At 44.5% G+C, this 24054-nt stretch overlaps 1 protein-coding gene across 1 annotated transcript; it reads left to right on the top strand.

Annotated features, from left to right (window-relative positions):
• Window positions 1–13134: 13134 nt before the first annotated feature.
• LOC143998008 (protein kinase C delta type-like) lies at window positions 13135–17162 on the top strand. The gene is made up of 6 exons (XM_077493803.1): window positions 13135–13530; window positions 13696–13787; window positions 13962–14024; window positions 14118–14256; window positions 14916–15110; window positions 17022–17162. Exons 1-6 carry the CDS (start codon window positions 13135–13137, stop codon window positions 17160–17162), a joined length of 1026 nt encoding a protein of 341 aa, XP_077349929.1.
• Window positions 17163–24054: the final 6892 nt, after the last annotated feature.

Here is a 24054-nt window from a genome sequence, read left to right as displayed (position 1 = left end):
GGTTAAAGTATAAAACAACTTGTTATATATTGAATAACATGCTAAGCTGTTTAACCCCTTGCCGCCCAGGCCAATTCTGACATTTCTCTCCTACAAGTAAAAATCATATTTTTTTTCTGCTAGAAAATTATATAGAACCCCCCCAGAGAATACAATGGCGAGCATTGCATTTGCGCAGCAATTGTTCGAACAATTTTTTTGAGGGGGGGGGGAAACAGGATGTGCTTTAAAAAAAAAAGAACTGTGAAGTTACCCAAATTTTTTTATATAATGTGAAAGATAATGTTACGCCGAGTAAATAGATACCTAACATGTCACTCTTCAAAATTGCACACGCTCGTGGAATGGCGCCAAACCCCCTGCAGGGACACTAAGCGAGAGCGGCGTATCTTTTAATACTGTATGTGACACTGGCTGGCCAGAGGTGGTCTGGGAGAGGCCTGGATGCTGCAGAATCTGCTCCTACCTCATCCTGCACAGCATCCTCGCCTGAGGGGGGGGGATCCCTGATAGGTTTAGATTTTGCTGGGCTTGAGAAGGTAGGAGTGGATGTACTTGAGCCATTTGTGTCACCAGCGGCGGCCAGGCTGGCCGAGGGAGAAGCTGCAGAGGCATACACTAGAGGGCCGGCCGCGGGCCGAGTAACATGCTGCCGCCATCTTGCCGAGGCTCTCAGGAGACCGGTGGAAAGAAGCCCGAGAGCTTACAGGGTTGCTGCACTTGCTTCTTTGGTCAGGTGGACACGGAGGCACGCTGCTCAGCCATAGGGTGCCCCCTGCCCACATGTCAGCCGACATCACTGGTTGCTAGACGCGGGGCAGCCATAGCCTAGCAACCAGTTTGGCAAATGATTGAAAACACACACACAGTATATATATCTCATGGATTATACACAGAATGACATCCTATTAACCCCCTAGTGGCTTGATAACAGATATAATTCCACTGTATAGATCCCATGATTCTCCACCAATGAGTATGCAGTACTGTACTGAGCTGTAATCATAAATCCCATTGGTATCACACCGGCACTTATGAATAGCACTTTATATTTACATTATTTTCTGGTCCATAAAATGGGATTTTTTTTTTTATATATTTTTTTTCAAATAAAAATTTTTTTTTTTGAATACCAAAAGTTTTCAACAACAGCAACATCTTAAAAAAAAAAAGAAAAAAAAATCCCTCTGTGAAGTGTGATGGTCATGTGACTTGTTAGCTGTCATAGTGAGCTGCAAAGGTGACCATGAAAAAGAAAAAAAAACATAGGAAGCTCAGTGCAGCTGCACCTGGATGGTCATGTGACTTATGACATCAGTTGCTAGGCAACCATCGCTCACTGTGATGTCATCAACTGCTGCAGACAGCATTATATAAATGAGAGACCAACTGCCCTTCCCCAGAAAGCTACTGACTCTTGTACAGACAGGACACGAGTTGTGAGCTCTTGCGATTTGTAGCGTTTAATATTTAGATATAGATTAGATATAACTTTAGATTATAATGAATCGATTTCGTAACCGAAATAAGATAAATCCTCTGGTCATCAAAGAGGAATCTACAGAGCAGAAAAGGAAATCCTCCCCCGAGGATCTCCAGCCTGCTTTACAACACGATGAACAGCCCAAAGTAGCTGCCCGGAAAAGGGGTATTGGTAGCAGAATAGTGCGGGGTATTCGGGCAGCTGGGCGCCGCATCAGAAGGTTTTTCAAACCCAAAAAGATTGTAGACAAAGCAACAGAAGACCCATCAGGTAGGAAACCATAATGATCCATAGTGTATATATAATATAATATGAGGCAGGGGTTGACAAATTTGCTTGGAATCTAGGAGCCAGCTAAAAAAGTTAGGAGCCGGGTCCGTGACGGCGATCTGGACCTGTCCCTGGCCTGACATGGAGACGAGTGAGGGGAAGATAGCCCCCAGCCCCCCCACCTGTCTCCAAGTCATTGCCCATAGCTCTTAGAGGGACATTTTATTTGTTTTATTTTTTTCAAAGGACGATTTTTTTTTAAATTGCATTTTAGTGTAAATATGAGATGTGAGGTCTCTCTGACCCCCAGATCTCATATATAAGAGGACCTGTCATGCTTTTTTCTATTACAAGGGATTTTTACATTCCTTGTAATAGGAATAAAAGTGACACACATTTTTTTTTTTAAAAGAACAGTGAAAAAAAAAAAAAAAAAAAAATTTAAATGCGCCCTGTCCCGCCAAGCAGAAGCGAATGCATATATGAAAGCGATGTTCAAACCACACATGTGAGGTATCGCTGCGATCGCTAGAATAAGAGCAATAATTCTAGCCCTAGACCTTTTCTGTAACTCAAAACGTGCAACCTGTAGAATTTTTTAAACGTCGCCTATGGAGATTTTAAAGGGTAAAAGTTTGTCACCATTCCATGAGCGGGCGCAATTTTGAAGCGTGACATGTTGGGTATCAATTTACTCGGCGTAACATTATCTTTCACAATATAAAAAAAAATTGGGCTAACTTTACTGTTGTCTTATTTTTTTAATTAAATAAATTATTTCCCCCCCCCCCAAAAGTGCGCTTGTAAGTCCGCTGTGCAAATTTGGTGTGACAAACAGTATTGCAACGACCACCATTTTACTCTCTAGGGTGTTAGAATAAAAAAAAGTGTATATATATATATATATATATATATATATATATATATATATATATATATATATATATATTTATATTGTTTAGGGGTTCTAAGAAAAGGGAAGGAAATAGCTCCATTAGCATTGCTAGTTGTGATTCCAACGGCCACCACAAGAGGGTGCCAGATTCCAGAAGGAACCATAGGATCACAGAAGGCCTCAAAGCCGGGGGCTCAATTACCGGCCGCCGGCGGCGCGGCCCGATGTGATCACGCCGGGGGGTCCACGGAGACAGGATACCCCCCAGCTGTGCTGCCCCAGGCGCCAGGTCGCTAATTCTAGTCGCAAATGCGACCTGGCGCCTGGGTTTTGTCGAGTCCTGATATAAGGGATCAGCACTATATACCTGGATTAGAGTCTCCCCTACATACACAAATCTCTGATTATACATGAACACATACTAGGCTCACTGCACCAAACTGCACCAAACAATGCGTTTTTTTGGAACCCTAAACTGCTGGGGACGCTAGTATAGATCTGATCAGATCAGATATTGATCTGTTCAGATTCTATACCACTACGGGAGGTTTATGCTTTGTGCGTGAGTGTTAGCGGTACTGGCACTAACCTAGCGCTGCCTGGGGCGACGCAGACCCTGACCCTAAAACCTAATTGATATCACCCGCCGGGTGATCAGGGGGTTAAACCTTTATTGGGTAATAAATGGTGGGTGCCCTGATGCTATAAAAAGCAAACTAACCAGAGTCACCCGTAACACTTATACGGTGATCACTGGTGAAAGGGTTAACTAGGGGCAATCAGGGGGTTAAACCTTTATTGGGGGGTGGTAGGGGGCTACCCTGGACCTAACACTAACTGCCCTGACAGTTTTTACTGTTACAACTGACACTGAATGCAGTGATCAGTAAATAAATGATCACTACAATCAGTGACACTGTGACTGGGGGGGGGGGGGGTTTGTATAACTATGTGTGCCTATGTATTAGTGTAGTGTTGGTGCACTTACTTTCACTTCTCCTCGTAGTCCGGTCAATAAGACCGCCCCAAGGAGAATGACATCACTTCCTCCCTGCCTGTGTTTACTATACACAGAGGGAGGAAGCTTCTCATTCGCCAGGAGTGATCGAGAGGGGATGGCCAGAAACCAACGGCCATCCCCTCATCCCGGATCGCTCCTGCAGCGAAACGGACCCCCGCATCAAGCAGGAGGGGGTCCGATCGGACCCCCCACCCGCTGGAAGGCAAGCACGTACATGTATGTGCTTGTGCCTGTACATGCCATTGTGATGACGTACAATGGCATGCGGCGGTCCTTAAGTGGTTAAAGTATAAAACAACTTGTTATATATTGAATAACATGCTAAGCTGTTTAACCCCTTGCCGCCCAGGCCAATTCTGACATTTCTCTCCTTCAAGTAAAAATCATTTTTTTTTTCTGCTAGAAAATTATATAGAACCCCCCAGAGAATACAATGGTGAGCATTGCATTTGCGCAGCAATTGTTCGAACTATTTTTTTGGGGGGGGGGAAAAAACAGGATGTGCTTTAAAAAAAAAAAAGAACTGTGAAGTTACCCAAATTTTTTTATATAATGTGAAAGATAATGTTATGCCGAGTAAATAGATACCTAACATGTCACGCTTCAAAATTGCACACGCTCGTGGAATGGCGCCAAACCCCCTGCAGGGACACTCTAAGCGAGAGCGGCGTATCTTTTAATACTGTATGTGACACTGGCTGGCCAGAGGTGGTCTGGGAGAGGCCTGGATGCTGCAGAATCTGCTCCTACCTCATCCTGCACAGCATCCTCGCCTGAGGGGGGGTGGATCCCTGATAGGTTTAGACTTTGCTGGGCTTGAGAAGGTAGGAGTGGATGTACTTGAGCCATTTGTGTCACCAGCGGCGGCCAGGCTGGCCGAGGGAGAAGCTGCAGAGGCATACACTAGAGGGCCGGCCGCGGGCCGAGTAACATGCTGCCGCCATCTTGCCGAGGCTCTCAGGAGACCGGTGGAAAGAAGCCCGAGAGCTTACAGGGTTGCTGCACTTGCTTCTTTGGTCAGGTGGACTCGGAGGCGCGCTGCTCAGCCGTAGGGTGCCCACTGCCCACATGTCAGCCGACATCACTGGTTGCTAGACGCGGGGCAGCCGTAGCCTAGCAACCAGTTTGGCAAATGATTGAAAACACACACACAGTATATATATCTCATGGATTATACACAGAATGACATCCTATTAACCCCCTAGTGGCTTGATAACAGATATAATTCCACTGTATAGATCCCATGATTCTCCACCAATGAGTATGCAGTACTGTACTGAGCTGTAATCAGAAATCCAATTGGTATCACACCGGCACTTACGAATAGCACTTTATATTTACATTATTTTCTGGTCCATAAAATGGGATTTTTTTTTTTTATATATTTTTTTCAAATAAAAATTTTTTTTTTTGAATACCAAAAGTTTTCAACAACAGCAACATCTTAAAAAAAAAAAAGAAAAAAAAATCCCTCTGTGAAGTGTGATGGTCATGTGACTTGTTAGCTGTCATAGTGAGCTGCAAAGGTGACCATGAAAAAGAAAAAAAAAAAAAAAAACATAGGAAGCTCAGTGCAGCTGCACCTGGATGGTCATGTGACTTATGACATCAGTTGCTAGGCAACCATCGCTCACTGTGATGTCATCAACTGCTGCAGACAGCATTATATAAATCAGAGACCAACTGCCCTTCCCCAGAAAGCTACTGACTCTTGTACAGACAGGACACGAGTTGTGAGCTCTTGCGATTTGTAGCGTTTAATATTTAGATATAGATTAGATATAACTTTAGATTATAATGAATCGATTTCGTAACCGAAATAAGATAAATCCTCTGGTCATCAAAGAGGAATCTACAGAGCAGAAAAGGAAATCCTCCCCCGAGGATCTCCAGCCTGCTTTACAACACGATGAACAGCCCAATGTAGCTGCCCGGAAAAGGGGTATTGGTAGCAGAATAGTGCGGGGTATTCGGGCAGCTGGGCGCCGCATCAGAAGGTTTTTCAAACCCAAAAAGATTGTAGACAAAGCAACAGAAGACCCATCAGGTAGGAAACCATAATGATCTATAGTGTATATATAATATAATATAAGGGTGCTGTCATTCCTATACACATATGGGATCAGCACTATATACCTGGATTAGAGTCTCCCCTATATACACCAATCTCTGATTATACATGAACACATATTAGGCTCCCTGCACCAAGCTGCAGCACAAGGCTATTTTTAGCCAATTGGCAGTTATTTTTCAAATCTCAGTGGCCTCAACTGAAAATAACTGCCACTTTTTTTTTTTTTAAAGGCTGTTATTGTGTGTAAGGTATGAAAACTGAGCCTATTGCAGGGTGTAAATCTACTATAACGTGAACCTGTGCTGCCTATGGACATTTTAATTATAAATCTATCCATTTAAATGAGTAAATGGATGTATTAAATACATTTAAATACATGTATTAAATGAGTATTAAACTCAAATCCAAAAATGTATTTTATTGCAGCTTACTGATCATTAGATTCAATGGCTGCATTGGTTTTCTTTACCTTAGTGTACTCACTCAGAGGCAGGAGATAGAAGGGGGAGACTTCAGTCACAGACAGGGATGGATGGTGAGCTCACTCACCCCTTGGCAGTCAGCGCCTCTCATGCAGATGTATCTGAGGCGGCTGGATTTCAAATTTCCAGCGCCCACTTTCCTTTTCTAAGGAGGGGGGGCAGACACAGAGGGGTAGGGCCGAGAGGAAGAGGTGCAGATCAAGCCCTCTCTCCTCTCCTGTCTGTGTGGGGGGAGGGGACTGTTATTGTTGGCTTTGGGCAGCATGAAAGAGAGTGTAACAGACACTTTCAGCTTAGACAACTGCAGCCAGCAACCCCGCTGGGAAGCCATAGTCCGGTCTGAATCATGTGTCCGGGTTTCAGGCAGTCTGAAACCCAGACGCATTATTCCAAACCCAAACTGTCCGGCTAAACCCCGGACAGGTGGAAACCCTATCAGGTGCAGATTTACTTCAATGCGAGCCTATGCCCAGACTATGGACATTAAACATGGAAATCTATCAATTTAAATTGGGATTAAACCCAACACCAAATATGTAATATAGTGCAGCTTACCAATCATTAGATGTGGTGGCTGCATTCGCTTTCTTTTTTTTTAAGGCCTTTTCTCCTTTGTTTTCGCCTAGTGATCTGGCCAGTAACATGCCTCCAGTATTAAAGTGCCTCCATTCTGGGTCAGTTACCCTTTGGGACAGCAGCATTGTCATTCTATGGTGGAGGGGAGCGTTAGATGTACTAGCAGGTTTAGATACACTAAGCACATTGAACCCAAATTCCAGCTCACACTTTTTAAAGTAGTATTAAACCCATAAGCAAACCATTATTATATTACAGCTTATCAGTTTTTAGATGCGATGGCTGCATTTGTTTTCTTTCTTTTGTTTTGATCTTCTGATTCAGCAGTATGTATCAGCTTACATGGATGAGACCCTTCCATTTACCACTGGCAGGGGTGCTTACAATGATCAGATTTCCATTCATATAAATCCCATCTGAGGGGGAGTTTGACTACAATATGTTAGTGTATTCAAATCTGCTAAAACATTTAAAAACGTATTTGCATTCTTCCTGCTGTCTGCCGTGTCCTCTGCTAATTCCTCCAGAGTGTTGTCACTAGGAGGTGTGTTACTGGCCAGATCACCAGGTAAAAACATGGGGGGGGCGGCCAAAGAAAATAAAACAAATGCAGCCACCACATCTAATGATTGGAAAGCTGAAATATATGACTTTTTTTTATTTTGGGTTTAACACAACTTTAGGTAGTTACAGAAAACTATTTTTTTCCCCTTTTGAGATAAAAAAATAAAAAATAAAAATCTTTACATAAATGAATACAAGCTGATTACTTTATGCACCCCTGTTAGTGGTTAAATGGTTTACTCAAACCTCTAATCTGCAAGACAGCTTGGTCTGTTGAAAAACCACAGACTTACTGGGCAGATCACTAGGTGAAAATAAATGAAAGAAAGCCTTTAAAAAAAACGTATTAAGAAAATATTCTTAACAAGAGGAAAAAGGTCTTTAAGCCCCGGATCACACGATGAACTGCATGTGAATCTCACAGGAACCGCACCGCATTCCTGTGCAATTCACATGCGATTCAGTGCCTTCCGATCTGAGCCCATTCGTTTGGAATGGGCTCAAATCGCACTGCACCGCAAAGGAGCAGACACTTTTTTTTTTTGGAGCCGCACTACAGCTGAATGGCATGGTCGTTTTGTACCGTGCAATCAAGTGAAGGCAAACCGCACCGCGTTTGCGATCCTTTTGGGGTGCTGTTAAAATTTATATTGATGCCCACAGCGGATCGCAAACACCGCGCGACTGCAATGTGCGGGGAAACGTGCATGGAACGCTGCATTTCACGCACCGCATGTGTGTGAACCCAGGATTACACACGTCACCCCTGACCTCTCTAGATGGGCCAAACATGACCTTAAAGGTGTCACATCAAACAGAACCGGAAATGTGTTATTAATGCATATATATATCTATATCTATATCTATATATATATATACACACACAGTAGATGGTAGATATCTACCTACCTACCTATCTATCTATAGACATCTACAGTATATATATATATATATATATATGTATATCTATCTATCTATATGCATATATGTATATCTCTATCTATCTATATGCATATATGTATATCTCTATCTATCTATATGCATATATATCTATATCTATCTATCTATCTATACACATAGCTCGACAGACAGACTATATCTATATATATATCTATATCTATATATATATATATATATATATATATATATATATATATGCATCTATCTATATATCTATGTATATATAGATAGATATAAAAACCCTCTATATAGTATGTTTCCCATATATTCAATCTGCTTCTATACTGTATTTATATAAGCTGGAAAGCTGATATAAATATTATAAGCAAACCTTGTGCTGCATCAGAGCAAATTCACATTGGTGAAGGAGATAACAGGAGATGAGTGTAAAGATGATGAGTTACAAATCGATAATCAATAATTATGAACCCGAAGGTTCAAAATCCATGAAGTGTTGAACTCATGGTGGAGGGTCTTTGGGGGCGGTGCCCCTCTTTATGCCTTTGAGATCTGGGTACTTTATGATGGTGTTTCCCTTGTATCTAATGACTCCTAATATCAGCTATGGCTTTTTTTTTGGAATTTTTTCCAGTTCCAGTTAAATACTGACAGCATCCGACCCTTTAGGATCATAACCAGGCCCCTTTAAGCCAGGCCCAATATTAAGCGATATGTAGCCACACCCACATATTTGTAGTATCTTTGGCACCACACTTCACCTATACATATTTTCTAATACAGATTAGAATCATTTTTAATTAGGATGATTAGAATCATCCTAATTAAAATTAAAAATGATTCTAATCTGTATTAGAGAATATGTATAGATGAAGTGCGGTGCCAAAGATACGAATGGAATTGCATTGAGAAGGATGAAGAGTAATACAAACCACTATCAGGCAGGAAGTACAGCCTACATATGCAGTATAATAATATAAGCCAATATGGCTTCCCCCTTGTAGAAGATCAGTGGGCCAAGGCACCAAGATCTCAGCGCTGTGATATATCACATTAGAATTTCTGTCTTTTGGTGACCTGAAGGTTTAAGTCTGATTATCCAGGGATTTAGCCGTTAGAGACATTAGGGTTGATTTACTAAAGGGAAATAGACTGTGCACTTTTTGAAAGTGCAGTTGCTCCAGAGCTTAGTAAGTGACGGAGAGCTCTGCTGATTTCCATCATCCAATCATGTGCAAACAAAAAATGCTGTTTTTTTTTTCTAATTTCCCTTGCATGTGATTGGGTATTCTTTGTAATGTGAAGCTTCACCTCATTTACTAAGCCTTGGAGCAACCGCACTTTCAAAAGTACACAGCCTATTTGCCTTTAGTAAATCAACCCCAATATCACGGGGCACTTTCACTTACACTTGTTCTGGCACAGAAAGCCATGTGCAAAGATTGGACTGCGAAGCAAAAAAAACAACTATTATTGTCTATCTATATATAGGAAAAACATGAAACACAACATTATTTAATAACAGACAACATTCACTTATATATGTAAAAGAAAATTTATTGAAATGTCCACAAATTCTGTGTAATATAAATACATGATTGATGTATAAATAGCAGGACTAAAAACTATTCTTTTCTCTCTCCAGGAGTAAATGATGTCCTATCCACCAGCGACAGAGAGACAGCTCAACGGACTACCACCGAGGACAACCATCAAACTCCAACCACCCTACCTTCACATGGGTCATTCAACAGTGACATCAAGGGCAAGTCATGTGTGGTAATGCCCAAAACTGGTGCCATTGAGGACCAGCCACACACTGTTATTCCTGGCACTATTGACACCACCACCATGAAGCCACCCCCACCAGTCCCATCCAACAATACTAAGAAGGACTGGTCACATGCAGTGGTTCCCAACACAAGTGCCTTGAAGGATCAAACACACACAGTGATCCTCAACACCGATGCCATGAAGGATCAGTCAAGCAGTGTTCTACCCTGCACTGTTGATCGATTGAATGCAATGGTGCACAACACTGGTGCCATTAGAATCCAGTTGAACATTGTCATACCGGACACCATTGACACCACCATGAACCATAGGCCATCTCCCACAGTTCCATCCAACAGTGCCAAGAAAGATCAGTCATGCATAGTGGTTGCTCACACCAGTGCCATGAAGGATACTGCCAAGGATCGATCACGTGGAGTGTCACCCCCAATTACTGGCACCACCATTACCCATAAGTCATCTCCACCAGTGCCATGCAACAGCTATAAGAAGGACTGGTCAAGCGCAGTGGTCACAAACCATGGTGTGCTGAAAGATCAGTCATGCACAGTAGTCTCCAACACCTATAACATGAAGGACCAATTACGTACAGTTTCCAACACTGTTGCCATGAATAAGCCAGCCTTTTGGATACCCTACGCCACTTATACCACCACAAACCATAGGCCATCTACACCAGTCCCATCCAACAGTGACAAGAAGGGCCGATCAGTCACAGTGGTCAACAAGACCGGTGCCATGAAGGACCAATCATGCACAGTAGTCAATGCTGTTGCTTTGAAAGACCGGTTACCCACATGGATACCCTACACCACTGACACTACCACAAACTATAGGCCATCTCCACCAGGCCCATTCAACAGTGTCATGAAGGACCAATTACGCACAGTTTTCAACACTGTTGCCATGAATAAGTCAGCCTTTTGGATACCCTACGGCACTTATACCACCAGAAACCATAGGCCATCTACACCAGTCCCATCCAACAGTGCCAAGAAGGGCCGATCAGTCACAATGGTCAACAAGACCGGTGCCATGAAGGACCAATCATGCACAGTAGTCAATGCTGTTGCTTTGAAAGACCAGTTACCCACATGGATGCCCTACACCACTGCCACCACCACAAACTATAGGCCATCTCCACCAGGCCCATCCATGAAGGACCAATCACGCACAGTGGTTGTTAACACTGTTGCCCTGAATGACCGCTTACCCACATGGATGCCCTACACCACTGACACCACCACAAACTATAGGCCATCTCCACCAGGCCCATCCAACAGTGCCATGAAGGACCAATTACACACAGTTTTCAACACTGTTGCCATGAATAAGTCAGCCTTTTGGATACCCTACGGCACTTATACCACCAGAAACCATAGGCCATCTACACCAGTCCCATCCAACAGTGCCAAGAAGGGCCGATCAGTCACAATGGTCAACAAGACCGGTGCCATGAAGGACCAATCATGCACAGTAGTCAATGCTGTTGCTTTGAAAGACCGGTTACCCACATGGATTCCCTACACCACTGCCACCACCACAAACTATAGGCCATCTCCACCAGGCCCATCCATGAAGGACCAATCACGCACAGTGGTTGTTAACATTGTTGCCCTGAATGACCGCTTACCCACATGGATGCCCTACACCACTGACACCACCACAAACTATAGGCCATCTCAACCAGGCCCATCAAACAGTGCCATGAAGGAACAATCACGCACAGTGGTTGTCAACACTGTTACCTTGAAAGAACGGTTAGCCACATGGATGCCCTTCACCACTGACACCACTACAAACCATAGGCCATCTCCACCAGTCCTATCCAACAGTGCCAAGAAGGGCCGATCAGTCACAGTGGTCAACAAGACCGGTGCCATGAAGGACCAATCATGCACAGTAGTCAATGCTGTTGCTTTGAAAGGCCGGTTACCCACATGGATGCCCTACACCACTGACACCAACACAAAGTATAGGCCATCTCCACCAGGCCCATCCAACAGTGCCATGAAGGACCAATCACGCACAGCGGTGGTCAACACCGTTGCCTTGAAAGAACGGTTAGCCACATGGATGCCCTACACCACTGACACCACTACAAACCATAGGCCGTCTCCATCAGTCCCATCCAACAGTGGCAAGAAGGGCCGATCAGTCAAAGTGGTCACCAAGACTGGTGCTAAGAAAGATCAGTTGTGTACAGGTCTCTCCAACACCCGTGCCAGGAAGTACCCATTATGCACAGTGGTCCTCAAAACTGTTGCCATGAAGGCCCGGTCACGCACAGTACTACCCTCCATCACTGGCAACACCATGAGCCATAAGTCATCTATATCAGTCCCAACAAAGAAGGGCCGATCACTCACAGTGGTTACCAAGACACGTGCCATGAAAGATCGGTCACACACAGTGGTCTCCAACCCCTGTACCATGAAGGGCCAATCGCACACAAAGGTCCTCAAAACTGTTGCCACAAAGGCCCGGTCACGCACAGTACTACCCTCCATCACTGGCAACACCATGAGCCATAAGTCATCTATATCAGTCCCAACAAAGAAGGGACGATCACTCACAGTGGTTACTAAGACTGGTGCCAAAAAAGATCAGTCATGTACAGGTCTCTCCAACACCCGTGCCAGGAAGTACCCATTACGCACAGTGGTCCTCAAAACTCTTGCCACGAAGACCGGGCCACGCACAGTACTACCCACCATGAAAGATCGGTCATGCACAGTGGTCTCCAACACCTGTACCTTGAAGGGCCAATCACACACAAAGGTCCTCAAAACTGTTGCCACGAAGGACCGGTCACGCACAGTGTTACACCCCTTTAGGAACACTACCGTGAACCATAATCCATTTCTGCCAGTCCTATCCAGTAGAACCAAGAAGGAACCGTCACGCAGAGTGTTACCCCCCATTACTAACACCACCATGAACCATAAGCCATCTTCAGCAGTCCAATCTTACAGAACCAAGAAGGTCTGTTTACCCTATACTGATGACAAGAGGGCCTGGTCCCCCCCAGCGGTGGTGCTCAAAAAAATTGACATAATGTCCCAGGCGCATGGAGCGTTGAGCAAAATCGATGCCATAAAGAGCGGGTCAAATGCTGGTGCCATAAAGGATCAGTTACCTGCAGTGCTGCCAAGAGCTGGTGCCATGAAGTATCAGTCACGTTCAGTGGCCCCCATAACCAATGTTATGTGGGACAAATCATACAGACTGGCCATGGAAAAAGGTTTCACCTTTCAGAAGATACTTGGACAGGGGACGTTCGGTAAGGTGATGTTGGCCTCTCATCCCGGCACTAGCAAGATGCTGGCAGTGAAGATAATTGAGAAGAGAAATTACCCTTATCCCAGCATTTCCCTCATAGAAGGTCGTCTGCTGGAACAAGTCAGAAACAACCCATTTATTACCCATCTGTATGGCTCATTCCAATCAAAGGTAAGTCATTTTATCTTCCTATTTCTTTATCTCTTTCCTGTATTACACTCCCCTACTGATCCTGACCCCTTAAAATAGTTCTGTAAATGGTGCCTTTTTTGGAAATCAAATCTAATATAAATGCCATGCATCTTACCTCTTTTTTTTTTTTTTTTTTTAACGCAGGACCAACTTGTTCTCGTCATGGAATATCTGAGCGGAGGGGATCTCTCGCAACTGATCATGCATTCAGCTCCACTTCCTGAGGACACCATAAGGTAAGCCCAGTGACTGGGTCACACTAGAGTTGGGGGTGGCTGACCACTGAGGACAGGCAGTGACAAAGCCAGGCCCTTCCAACTTAGCCCCGTCCATCCATACACCTATGTTTAACTGTACATTTAATTATTCTGTGATCATTTTGAATGCTAATATATTTCTTTCTTCATCAGAAATCTCACTGCGGACATACTATGCGGCCTGGAGATCCTGCATTCTAAGAATATCGTGCACAGGTAATGATTGCATTACTCTACATAAAAAAAAGATTTTTCCATCTTTAGTAAACTTGATATGCATAGCTCACCATCCACTTCTTTTCTTTTCAGAGATCTAAAGCCAGCTAATATTCTATTGGATGACGCCGGACGTGCCAAAATTGCCGATTTAGGTCTGTCAAAAAGCGGTGTTTCAGAACAAAACAGAATTCGAGAAAATTGCGGGACACTGCTTTACATGGCCCCAGAGGTAAGTAGCCTACAACTCGCCTGGTATTAGACTTAGATCATCTATTCAGATATACTAATTATCCTTATTGTATACATAAAAAGTGGTGCTCCCCCCTTTCACTAAATGGAGAATTTTTCCACTGATACTCCAATTGTTTTCAGTGGGTTTCAAGGCCAGAACTATATCCCCCAACAAAAGGTGGGAAGTTCTGAGCAGCAGCGTTGAAGCTACTTTGTAGGACCCAATGGAGACATAAAAATAAGATAAAAGCTCACCTGCTGTAGTCACTTTAACATAGTGAGGCTTCTGAACATTGAGTTGTCGGGGTCAACATACCTTTATAAAGGGCAAAACCACTCTCTCTAATTGTCATGTTGACCAGGGATGAACTTGGGTTCAGTCAGAAGCTGGAAGATCTGACCCAACCCCAACCAATCAAATAAATAAAACTGCCAATTTATTTTATCTACTCCACCCAACACAAATACAAAAAGTTTTGACTATACATACACTTTAAGCCCCACTGCCAATATTCACAAGCTCTGCCCCAGTTTAATGTCTTTTGATCAAGATTTTGGAACTCCTGGCAGGCTTTCTACGCCACATATGCCAACATGGAGTCATGTCTGTTGCTTCAACCAACAATGTTCTCATACTTCTTTCTTATGTTTTTACAGGTCCTTCAAGGAATTCCATACTATACCCTGGTTGATTATTTTTCACTGGGAATAATAGTATACCAGATGGCTGTAGGGAAACACCCGTTCTGGAAAGGCCAGAAGACTCCACGGGAAATACTGAGGGCATTGCTCTCTGTCAATGTGTATTATCCACCACAAATTAACCCTCATCTCTGTGACCTCATTAAAAGGGTAAGTATACGTAGGGCTTTAGCTAATGGGAAGGGGCAAAATCCTTCCCAGGTTATATATATTGTTGTTTGGATTTTTAGAAAATATAATTTGACATTCTTACCTACACACATTTATGTAGATCAGGGGCCTCTATGTTTTAAACAAAGGGCCAGTTTACTGTCTTTCAGACTTTAAGGGGGGCAGTCTGTTGCCAGTGGGAATAGAAAGTGCCCCAGCATTCTTGCCGCCGCCTCCTGGCCCTTTAAAAGCACTTAGATTTCGGGAGGTGGAGGCAGGTATTTGGGTCATGTGATCGCTGTGATTGCCTGTCACAGCGGTCAACTGATCATAAAGCTCCCAATCGCAGGTTTGCATCGGGAGCTTTCTGGTCCCTGCCGGTGACTGTGCTGGGAGCGCTCAAGGCGCACGCTCTCAGCACAGAAAAGCGTTTACATAGGGCCACATATATGCGTACCATTGGCAGGAAGAGGTTAACAATGTCTCAGGCTTGGTGGTCGGAAAGATTTTAATAGAATTACTTACTAAAACTGGAGAGGGCAAAATCTCTGCACAGAAACTAACCAGCTTTCAGGTTTTATTGCCAAAGTTTAATTCAACAAGCTGAAGTTAGAAGCTGATTGGCCTCCATGCACAGCTGTACCAGATTATAAGTGCACCAGTTTTCGTAAATCTCCCCCAGTGCTTATGGTCAGTAGGAAGAGAAATACTGGACTCATCTTTGGTGTCAGTGGGCGGAATAGTGCCCCGTCATTGGTATTTGTTGCCCCATCGTTATTTTTAGTGGGAGGAATAGTGCCCCATCATTGATATTAGTGGGAGGAATAGTGCCCCATTATTGATATTAGTGGGAGGAATAGTTCCACATCACTGGTGTTAGTGGGAGGAATAGTGCCCCATCATTACTATTAGTGCGAGGAATAGTTTTACATCACTGGCATTTGTGGGGGGAATACTGCCCCATCATTACTATTAGCGGGAGGAATACTGCCCCATCATTACTATTAGTGGGAGGAATACTGCCCCATAATTGGTATTTGTGGGAGGAATAGTGCCCCATCATTGGTATTAGTGGGAGGAATAGTGCCCCATCATTGGTATTAGTGGGAGGAGTAGTGCCCCATCATTGGTATTAGTGAAAGGAATAGAGCCCCATCATTGGTATTAGTGAAAGGAATAGAGCCCCATCATTGGTATTAGTGAGAGGAATAGAGCCCCATCATTGGTATTAGTGGGAGGAATAGTGCCCCATCATTGGTATTAGTGGGAGGAATAGTGTCCCATCATTGGTATTAGTGGGAGGAATAGTGTCCCATCATTGGTATTAGTGGGAGAAATAGTGCCCCATCATTGGTATTAGTGGGAGGAATAGAGCCCCATCATTGGTATTAGTGGGAGGAATACTGCCCCATCATTGGTATTAGTGGGAGGAATACTGCCCCATCATTGGTATGGAAGAATAGTGCCCCATCATTTGTGTAAACAAAGGAGCAGCCCTTGTGCCCCCTAAAATTCCATTGTAGAGGATGTGTAGAACTTGAATTTGCAGTCTGCGTGTTTAATATAGAAAGTTATGGGGCTGGCGCATATACGGAAAATTTTATTTTTTGGGAAATTCCTTAAACAGAATATAAACTTCTGGTGTTGCCATCGTTCTAATAAAAAAGAATGGCAGTTGCGGATTTATATAAAAAGATAATTTCGTATACATTATTATTAATTGCTATTAAAATCTATTATAAGCTAATATTAAACAAATAAGGGGCTGCACTAAGAATAAATCCATTCCCGGCATAGTAACAGGTTTGAAAGTCAAAAGGAAGCTGAAATGGAATCAGATTTAAACTGAGTGGGGTGGGGAGTTCTATTGTTCAGCTATTCTTATTGTTTTTTATTTATTCTCTTTTATAGCTCTTACAAATCGAACAAGAAAGACGAAACATCCAGGTAAGGGACCTCAGAAGGCACCTGTTCTTCAAGAACTTCGACTGGGCCAAGATACAGAACAGAGCTCCACACCCGGAAATTGACTTTAGATCTATACGTATATAAATAAGGGAGGAGGGGTTGAGAGAGAGAGGGGGGGGTGGGGGGTGAGTGGGAGAGCAGGGGGTGAGGGGTGAGTGGGAGAGTGAGAGGAAGTGGGGGGAGAGAAAGAGAGAGAGGGGGTGAGAGAGAAGGGGTGAGAGAGTGTGGGGGTGGGGAGTGACAGAGAGGAGAGTGAGAGAGGAAGGTGGGGATTCACATAGAGGGGGAGAGAGAGTGAGAGAGAGGAGGGGGGAGAGAGGGAGAGAGAGGGGCGGGGGGGGGGGTGAAAGAGAGTGCGGAAGGTGAGGGTTTACAGAGAGGGGGATGAGAGAGGGGGGGGTTGATAGAGAAAGGAGGATGGGGGTGAGAAAGAGTGGGGGAGAGAGAGAGAGGGTGGTTGATAGAGAAAGGAGGGTGGGGGTGGGGGTGGGGTGAGAAAGAGTGGGGGAGAGAGAGAGAGGGTGAGAGAGAGAGAGGGTGAGAGAGAGGGGGGTTGATAGAGAAAGGAGGGTGGGGGTGGGGGTGAGAAAGAGTGGGGGAGAGAAGGGGGCTAGCGGGGGTGTGAAAGGGTTAAAACCAGCGCTTTGCCTGCTGCTAGCAGGACTTTATTTTACCGTCCTGCTAGCGCACCGCTCCAGTATGAAAGCCCTCGGGGCTCACATTGGAGAGACAGCAACAACAGTTTCAGGACGGTTTGCAGGCGCTATTTTAAGCGCAATAGCGCCTGCAAAACGACCCAGTGTGAAAGGGGTCTAAGGGGTCAAGAAGGATTTTTTTCCCTATTTAGAGCAAATTTGACCAAGGGTTTTTTTTGCCTTCCTCTGAAGGTTTAGGGGACTGAAAAGTTAGAGAATAACACTAACTGATCAATATATAGATAGGTGATAGAGATATAGACAGACAGATAGATGAAATTTTACAGGTAGATGATTTGGACGCTCTAGACTGATGATTCAGGGACAATCCGATCGCCTTAGGGGGTCAGGAAGGAATTTTTTCCCCTTTGGAGCCAATCTGACCAAGGGGGTTATTTTTGCCTTCCTCTGAATCATCGGAAGGTTTAGGGGTCTGAAAAGAAATGACTTCTGAGGAGTCAGAGGATAAAAGTGACCGATCTTCAATGTTTTCCAAAGCTTTATAAATCATTTTATGGATTTACTCAAATAAAAATTGGTTGTCCTCTAATTATATTTGTGTGTGAAGTTTCTTTTCTCCTTTCTTTTTATCTGTTGATCAATGTAATTATGAATAACAGCAGGGTGAGGACCCTTGCCCCATTTCCAGTATCAGTACTATATCACCTATGGGCCAGGGCAGAGAATCAGGTCCTAATGCTCCCTGCAGTGGCTTGCAGGCGGCCCTTACATTGGGGGTGGGTGTTGAGAGGAGGGGTGGCACCATATGGTATATTGGAGGTCCCAGATGTAACCCTAAGGCTGGAGGCTACACAAACCAAGAGGGGCATTTTCTTCATAAGTTGGGCCCCCGTCAGCCTGCAATAAGGGAAAATTATGCCAGACTCCAGCCAACTACGCATGGACATTTTTTAAAACACTCCCCCATACACTATATCATTTTCAGTCTAACAGGCATTTTCAACACTCAGCCCCCATAATTAACTGCTTGCCGCCCGCCCACCCACAAATGATGGTGGGGTGTAGCGGCCCTCGCTTGATCGCGGCCGCGCCGTGTTGCTAGGACATGGCGCAACCCCAATCTCTGGAAAGAGCTGTGTGAGCTGTGTGCGGCTCTTTAACCATGTGATCGGCTGTGTCCAATCACAGCCGGTCACATGTAAACACAGAGATGCCAGTAAATGGCTCTCATCGCCTCACACTGACAGTGTGATGAGAGGAGAACCAATCAGCGGCATCTCCTCACAGGGGGAAATCTAGGAATGTAATCAGGGCACTGATCATCAGTGACCTGATTACAATAAAATACAGTGGCACCAATCAGTGCCCACCAATTCCAGCAATTAATGCCCACCAGTGGCAGCAATCAGTGCCCACCAGTGCTGACAAGTGCCACCAATCAGTGCCCATTAGCGATGTCAGTCAGTTCTGGCAATCAGTGGCGTCTTTCAATGCCCATCACTGCTGTCGATCAATGCCCAGTGACGCCCAGCGCCACCCATCAATGCCCATCAATGTCCATCTGTACCTCCTATCCGTGTCACCTATCAGTGCCCACCAGTGCTGCCTATCAGTGCCACCTATCAGTGCCCATCAATGACACCTATCAGTGCTCATCAGTGCCACCTATCAGTGCCCATAAGCATGGCATATTAGTGGCTCCTCATCAGTGCCACTTCATCAGTGTCCATAAGTGCCGCCTCATCAGTGCCCATAAGTGCCACCTCATCAATGCCCACAAGTACAGCCAATCCTAAAATGTTAAAATCGTTTTTCAAACTTTTTGGTATTTTTTTGGCAAAAAATATAAAACCCAGCAGTGATTAAATACCGCCAAGAGTGAGGTGGGGGAGGGGGGGAGAGAGAGGGGGTGACCGAAACCCTAAATTTGTGAAACAATTAGGCATGGTATCAACAGAGTGTGGCTCACCGTAGTAATAGTATCCAGAGATAATTTAGATACCAAGTCACATGGGGGTTCCCAGTAATATGGAGGCAAGGTGGCAGATTGGAGCCCAGGACACCCGCTGTGGCCACTAAGTAAGGCATCATGAAGGGTACAGAGGTATATAAGCCCAACTGTGTAGGTAATCACCCATCAGTTATTGTGGGAGTCTGTCAACAATAATAATAAGATATCAAATATAGATAACATAAGGTACAAGGTACTATCCATAAAGAGTAAGAGGAAAAATGTACCCAGGGAAGTCCTTGGTGAACCAGCGGTAGCGTCCTTCCTAGCCAAGCCCCACACATGAGAACCGCCAGTGGAGAGATCCGCAGTGCTCATTCAGGGGCCAGAGGGCCTGTTAAATGAGCTCCCCAATCGGGAGATGCCCACAACGCCACTGGCCAGCAGCGCGTGATGTCACCGGGTCAGCTTCCCCGCACAGCACAGGTGTGTGACCCGCGCCACTGCGCATGCGCATTCAAAACCGAGCCCATGGGCTCCCTGGGCTCGAGGAGAACAAGAAGGGGATGAGCTAAGTATAGGTGACCCCTGCCAGGAAAAACACAAGTCCGCCGTTGTGGGAAGGCCACAGGCAGCCGGGAACCGCACGGACCAGGGAACATTATATACAACATAATAAAAACATTAAACAAGCAACATGTAGCAATAAGATATAATCTATACACAATTGAATGTATTAGTGGAAGTATACGTTCCACAGTAACGATTACTATGTTGATAAACAAAACGGAGATTGTCACACAAACGGCAAGGGGACAAAGAGGACTGTCATTACTGAAAAGAGCCCGTATACCAGGGCAGATCATAAAGTCAGGGCAACTAAGAACCCCGATAGTCTAATTAGGCACCCCATTAATAAGTAGTGGGGGTGAGGAATGGGAAAGTGAAAGGGAAAACGGGGGGGGGGAGGAAAGGGGGTTAAAGTGTAGTGTAGGGGTGCAAGGCAGGAAAGGCCCGACCAAAATAAGGTGCTTATTGAGCTCCACCAACTGATGTTGGGGGTGCAAGGGTGCCAAGGGTAAGTGAAGGAAACCAATAAGTGATCAATAAGGACTCATCCTGAGAAATTGAGTGAAAAGTAATATGAAAATAATAATTAATGGTTGTGAAGGAGGGTGTGAATGGTAAAGGGTGTGAGGTAGTGATAACAGGGGGTTGAGGGCAAATTATGTCTAAATGCCCCATTATATGTAAAAATATGCGAAGATAAAAACATAATTAATTATGGGTGTGAAAAGAGTGACAACCCACTACTAGGGGGGCCGTACCAGGTAAATTAAAGTTCTAAGTGCCCCTGAAGTTGGAGAAATAAGGATCTATTCTCTTAATTAAGGTGAGCGGAGGGTATAACACCACCGTATCACAGGGCTGGACTGGGACAAAAATGTGGCCCTGGACTTCATCCAGACCGGCCCAGGGCACAACACATCAGGGTACGATACATCAGGGCACAGCACATCATGGTACAGAGCCGAGCACATCAAGGCACAAGGCACATCAGGGTACAACACACCAGGCCACATCAGGGTACAGGGCACGACACATCAGGGTACAGGGCACGGCACATCAGGGTACAGGGCACGGCACATCAGGGTACAGGGCACAGCACATCAGGGTACAGGGCACAGCACATCAGGCTATGGAGCTCAGCCCATCAGGGCACAAGGCACATCAGGGTACAACACATCAGGGTACAGGTCACAGCACATCAGGACACAACACATTAGGGTACAGGACATCAGGGCACAGGTCACAGTACATCAGGTCACAACACATCAGAGTACAGGGCACGTCAGGGCACATTACATCAGGTACAGGACATCGGGGCACATCAGGTCACAGGGCACATCAGGGCATAGGACATCAGGACATGGGGCACATCAGGCCACGGGGGACATCAGGTCACAGGGCCCATCAGGGCATAGGACATCGGGGCACATCAGGCCACATGGCACATCAGGACACAGGGCACTAGGGGTGCAACGGATCGTCACCGATCCCTGATCCATCAATCTCTGTTTTCTTATCGGCACACACCGCAATCCACTGAGTGCTCCGCGGCCTTTTCCTGCTTCGGCCCAGCTCCGGATCTGCGGCACACCTCTTACCTCCAAAGGAGACCCCTAAGGTCAGAATGAGCCTGTAATCTGAAGGCAATGGTAAGCCAGCAGTCAATCGATCTCCTCCGATCAGCACAGCACATGACAGATCTCTAGTGGGGAACTTCAAACTCAGCAGATGAGGTGAGGCATGTGAAGAAGAAAATCATCCCCATTGTGCAGTAGTTTAAAACAAATTTAATAGGTAAAAAAATATATAAGCTTACATCAAAAGTAAAACAGCACTGAACGCACTACTTCCTGGTCTTGGCCATGACAGGAAGTGATGACACCTGACTCCTTCCTGATGCCTTTTTTTTAACTTTTTGGGAGGATATTTATTATAGCAGAGGGGATCAAATACCACCAAAAGAAAGCTCTATTTGTGAGAAAAAAAAGGACATACATTTTGCGTCGGTGCCGTATCGCAAAATAAAAAAAAATGGCCTGGTCATTAAGGGGGCAAATCCTTCCGGTCCTTCAGTGGGTAAAGCAGTGCATGCCCTACTTTTGGTGCAGTTTGGCGCAGTTTCAGCCCATTCAGATGAAGAGGCAAATTTCATACTGCCCCCGGATCGCATGTGAATCGCACAGGAGAACATATACAGAGCATTCCAGTGCGATTCGTGGTGTGAACCGGCCCTTAAAGGATATGTGAACCCCAACAATGAACTTCTCTCCTTTGTTTTCTCTCACTCTGTTGTATATACAGGACGGTGCAAACGTTTTAAGCAGGTGTAAAGAAGTGCTGTAAAGTCAGAACGCCAAAAATATTTTAATCGTATATTTTTATTGATTTAGAAAATGGAAAGTGGGGGAACAGAAGAGAAATCCAAATCAATATTTGGTGTGACCCGCCCTTTACCTTCATGACGCCATCAATTCTTCTAGGTACACTTACACAGTTTTTGAAGGAACTCGGCAGGTAGGTTGTTCCAAACATCTTGGAGAACTAAGCACAGACCTTCTGTGGATGTCGGCTGCCTCCACTCCTTCTGTCTCTTCATTTAATCTCAGACAGACTCCATGATGGTGAGATCAGGGCTCTGTGGGGGCCAAACCATCACTTCCAGGACTCCTTGTTCTTCTTTACGCTGAAGATCGTTCTTAGTGAGATTGGCCTTATGTTTGGGGTGGTTGTCCGGCTGCAGAATAAAGTTGGGGCCAATCACACACCTCTCTGATGCTATGACATGATGGAGAAGGAGATTGTTGTCGATTTTTTTAAGGCAGCGCAGGAGTATTTACACAACTTTTCATATTTGTGTTTCCCCCTTTGTGTTTGATTGTTATCTGTGCGCTGTGGCTTTACATTTTACATTGATGTAAATCTAGGTGTTTTTTATTTTTTTTTCATGAAAAGGATGATAACATAATAAGGAGTTGGTACAAAGCCGGGTCTGCGGCGGCACAAAGGAGCCTCTGAAACCTTCAGGAGCTTTATAAAGTGCACCACTTTGCATCCAGGCCAATTCTGACATTTCTCTCCTACATGTAAAATTCATCATTTTTTTTGCTAGAAAATTACATAGAACCCCCAAACATTATACATGTTTTTTTTTAGCAAAGACCCTAGAGAATACAATGGCGGTTTTTGCAACTTTTTATCTCGCACGGTATTTGCGCAGCAATTTTTCGAACACGTTTTTTCATTAAAAAAAACAGTTCCATGCTTTTAAAAAAAAAAAAAACAGTATAGTTAGCCCAATTTTTTTGCATAATGTGAAAGATGAAGATACGCCCAGTAAATAGACACCCAACATGTCACTCTTCAAAATTGCACACGCTCGTGGAATGGCGCCAAACTTTGGTATTTAAAAATCCCCATAAGCGACGCTTACATTTTTTTTTACTGGTTACATGTTTTGAGTTACAGAGGAAGTCTAGGGCGAGAATTATTGCTCTCGCTCTAACGTTCGGGGCGATACCTCACATGTGTGGTTTGAACACCATTTTCATATGTGGGCGGGACTTACGTATGCGTTCGCTTCTGCGTACAAGCTCACGGGGACAGGGGCGCTTTAAAGTTTTTATTTTTATTTTACTTTTATTTTTTTAGTTTGACACTTTAAAAAAAAAAAAATTATTACTTTTATTTCTATTACAAGGAATGTAAACATCCCTTGTAATAGGAATATGGCACGATTGGACCTATTTACAGTGAGATCGGGGTCAATAAGACCCCACATCTCACCTCTAGGCTGGGAAGC

This window comes from Lithobates pipiens, unplaced genomic scaffold, assembly GCF_037356315.1.
Source record: "Lithobates pipiens isolate NorthernLeopardFrog02 unplaced genomic scaffold, aLitPip1_a1.2 Scaffold_19, whole genome shotgun sequence".
In the NCBI taxonomy this organism is placed as follows: Eukaryota; Metazoa; Chordata; class Amphibia; order Anura; family Ranidae; genus Lithobates; species Lithobates pipiens.
This window is presented reverse-complemented; position numbering and strand designations above follow the sequence as displayed.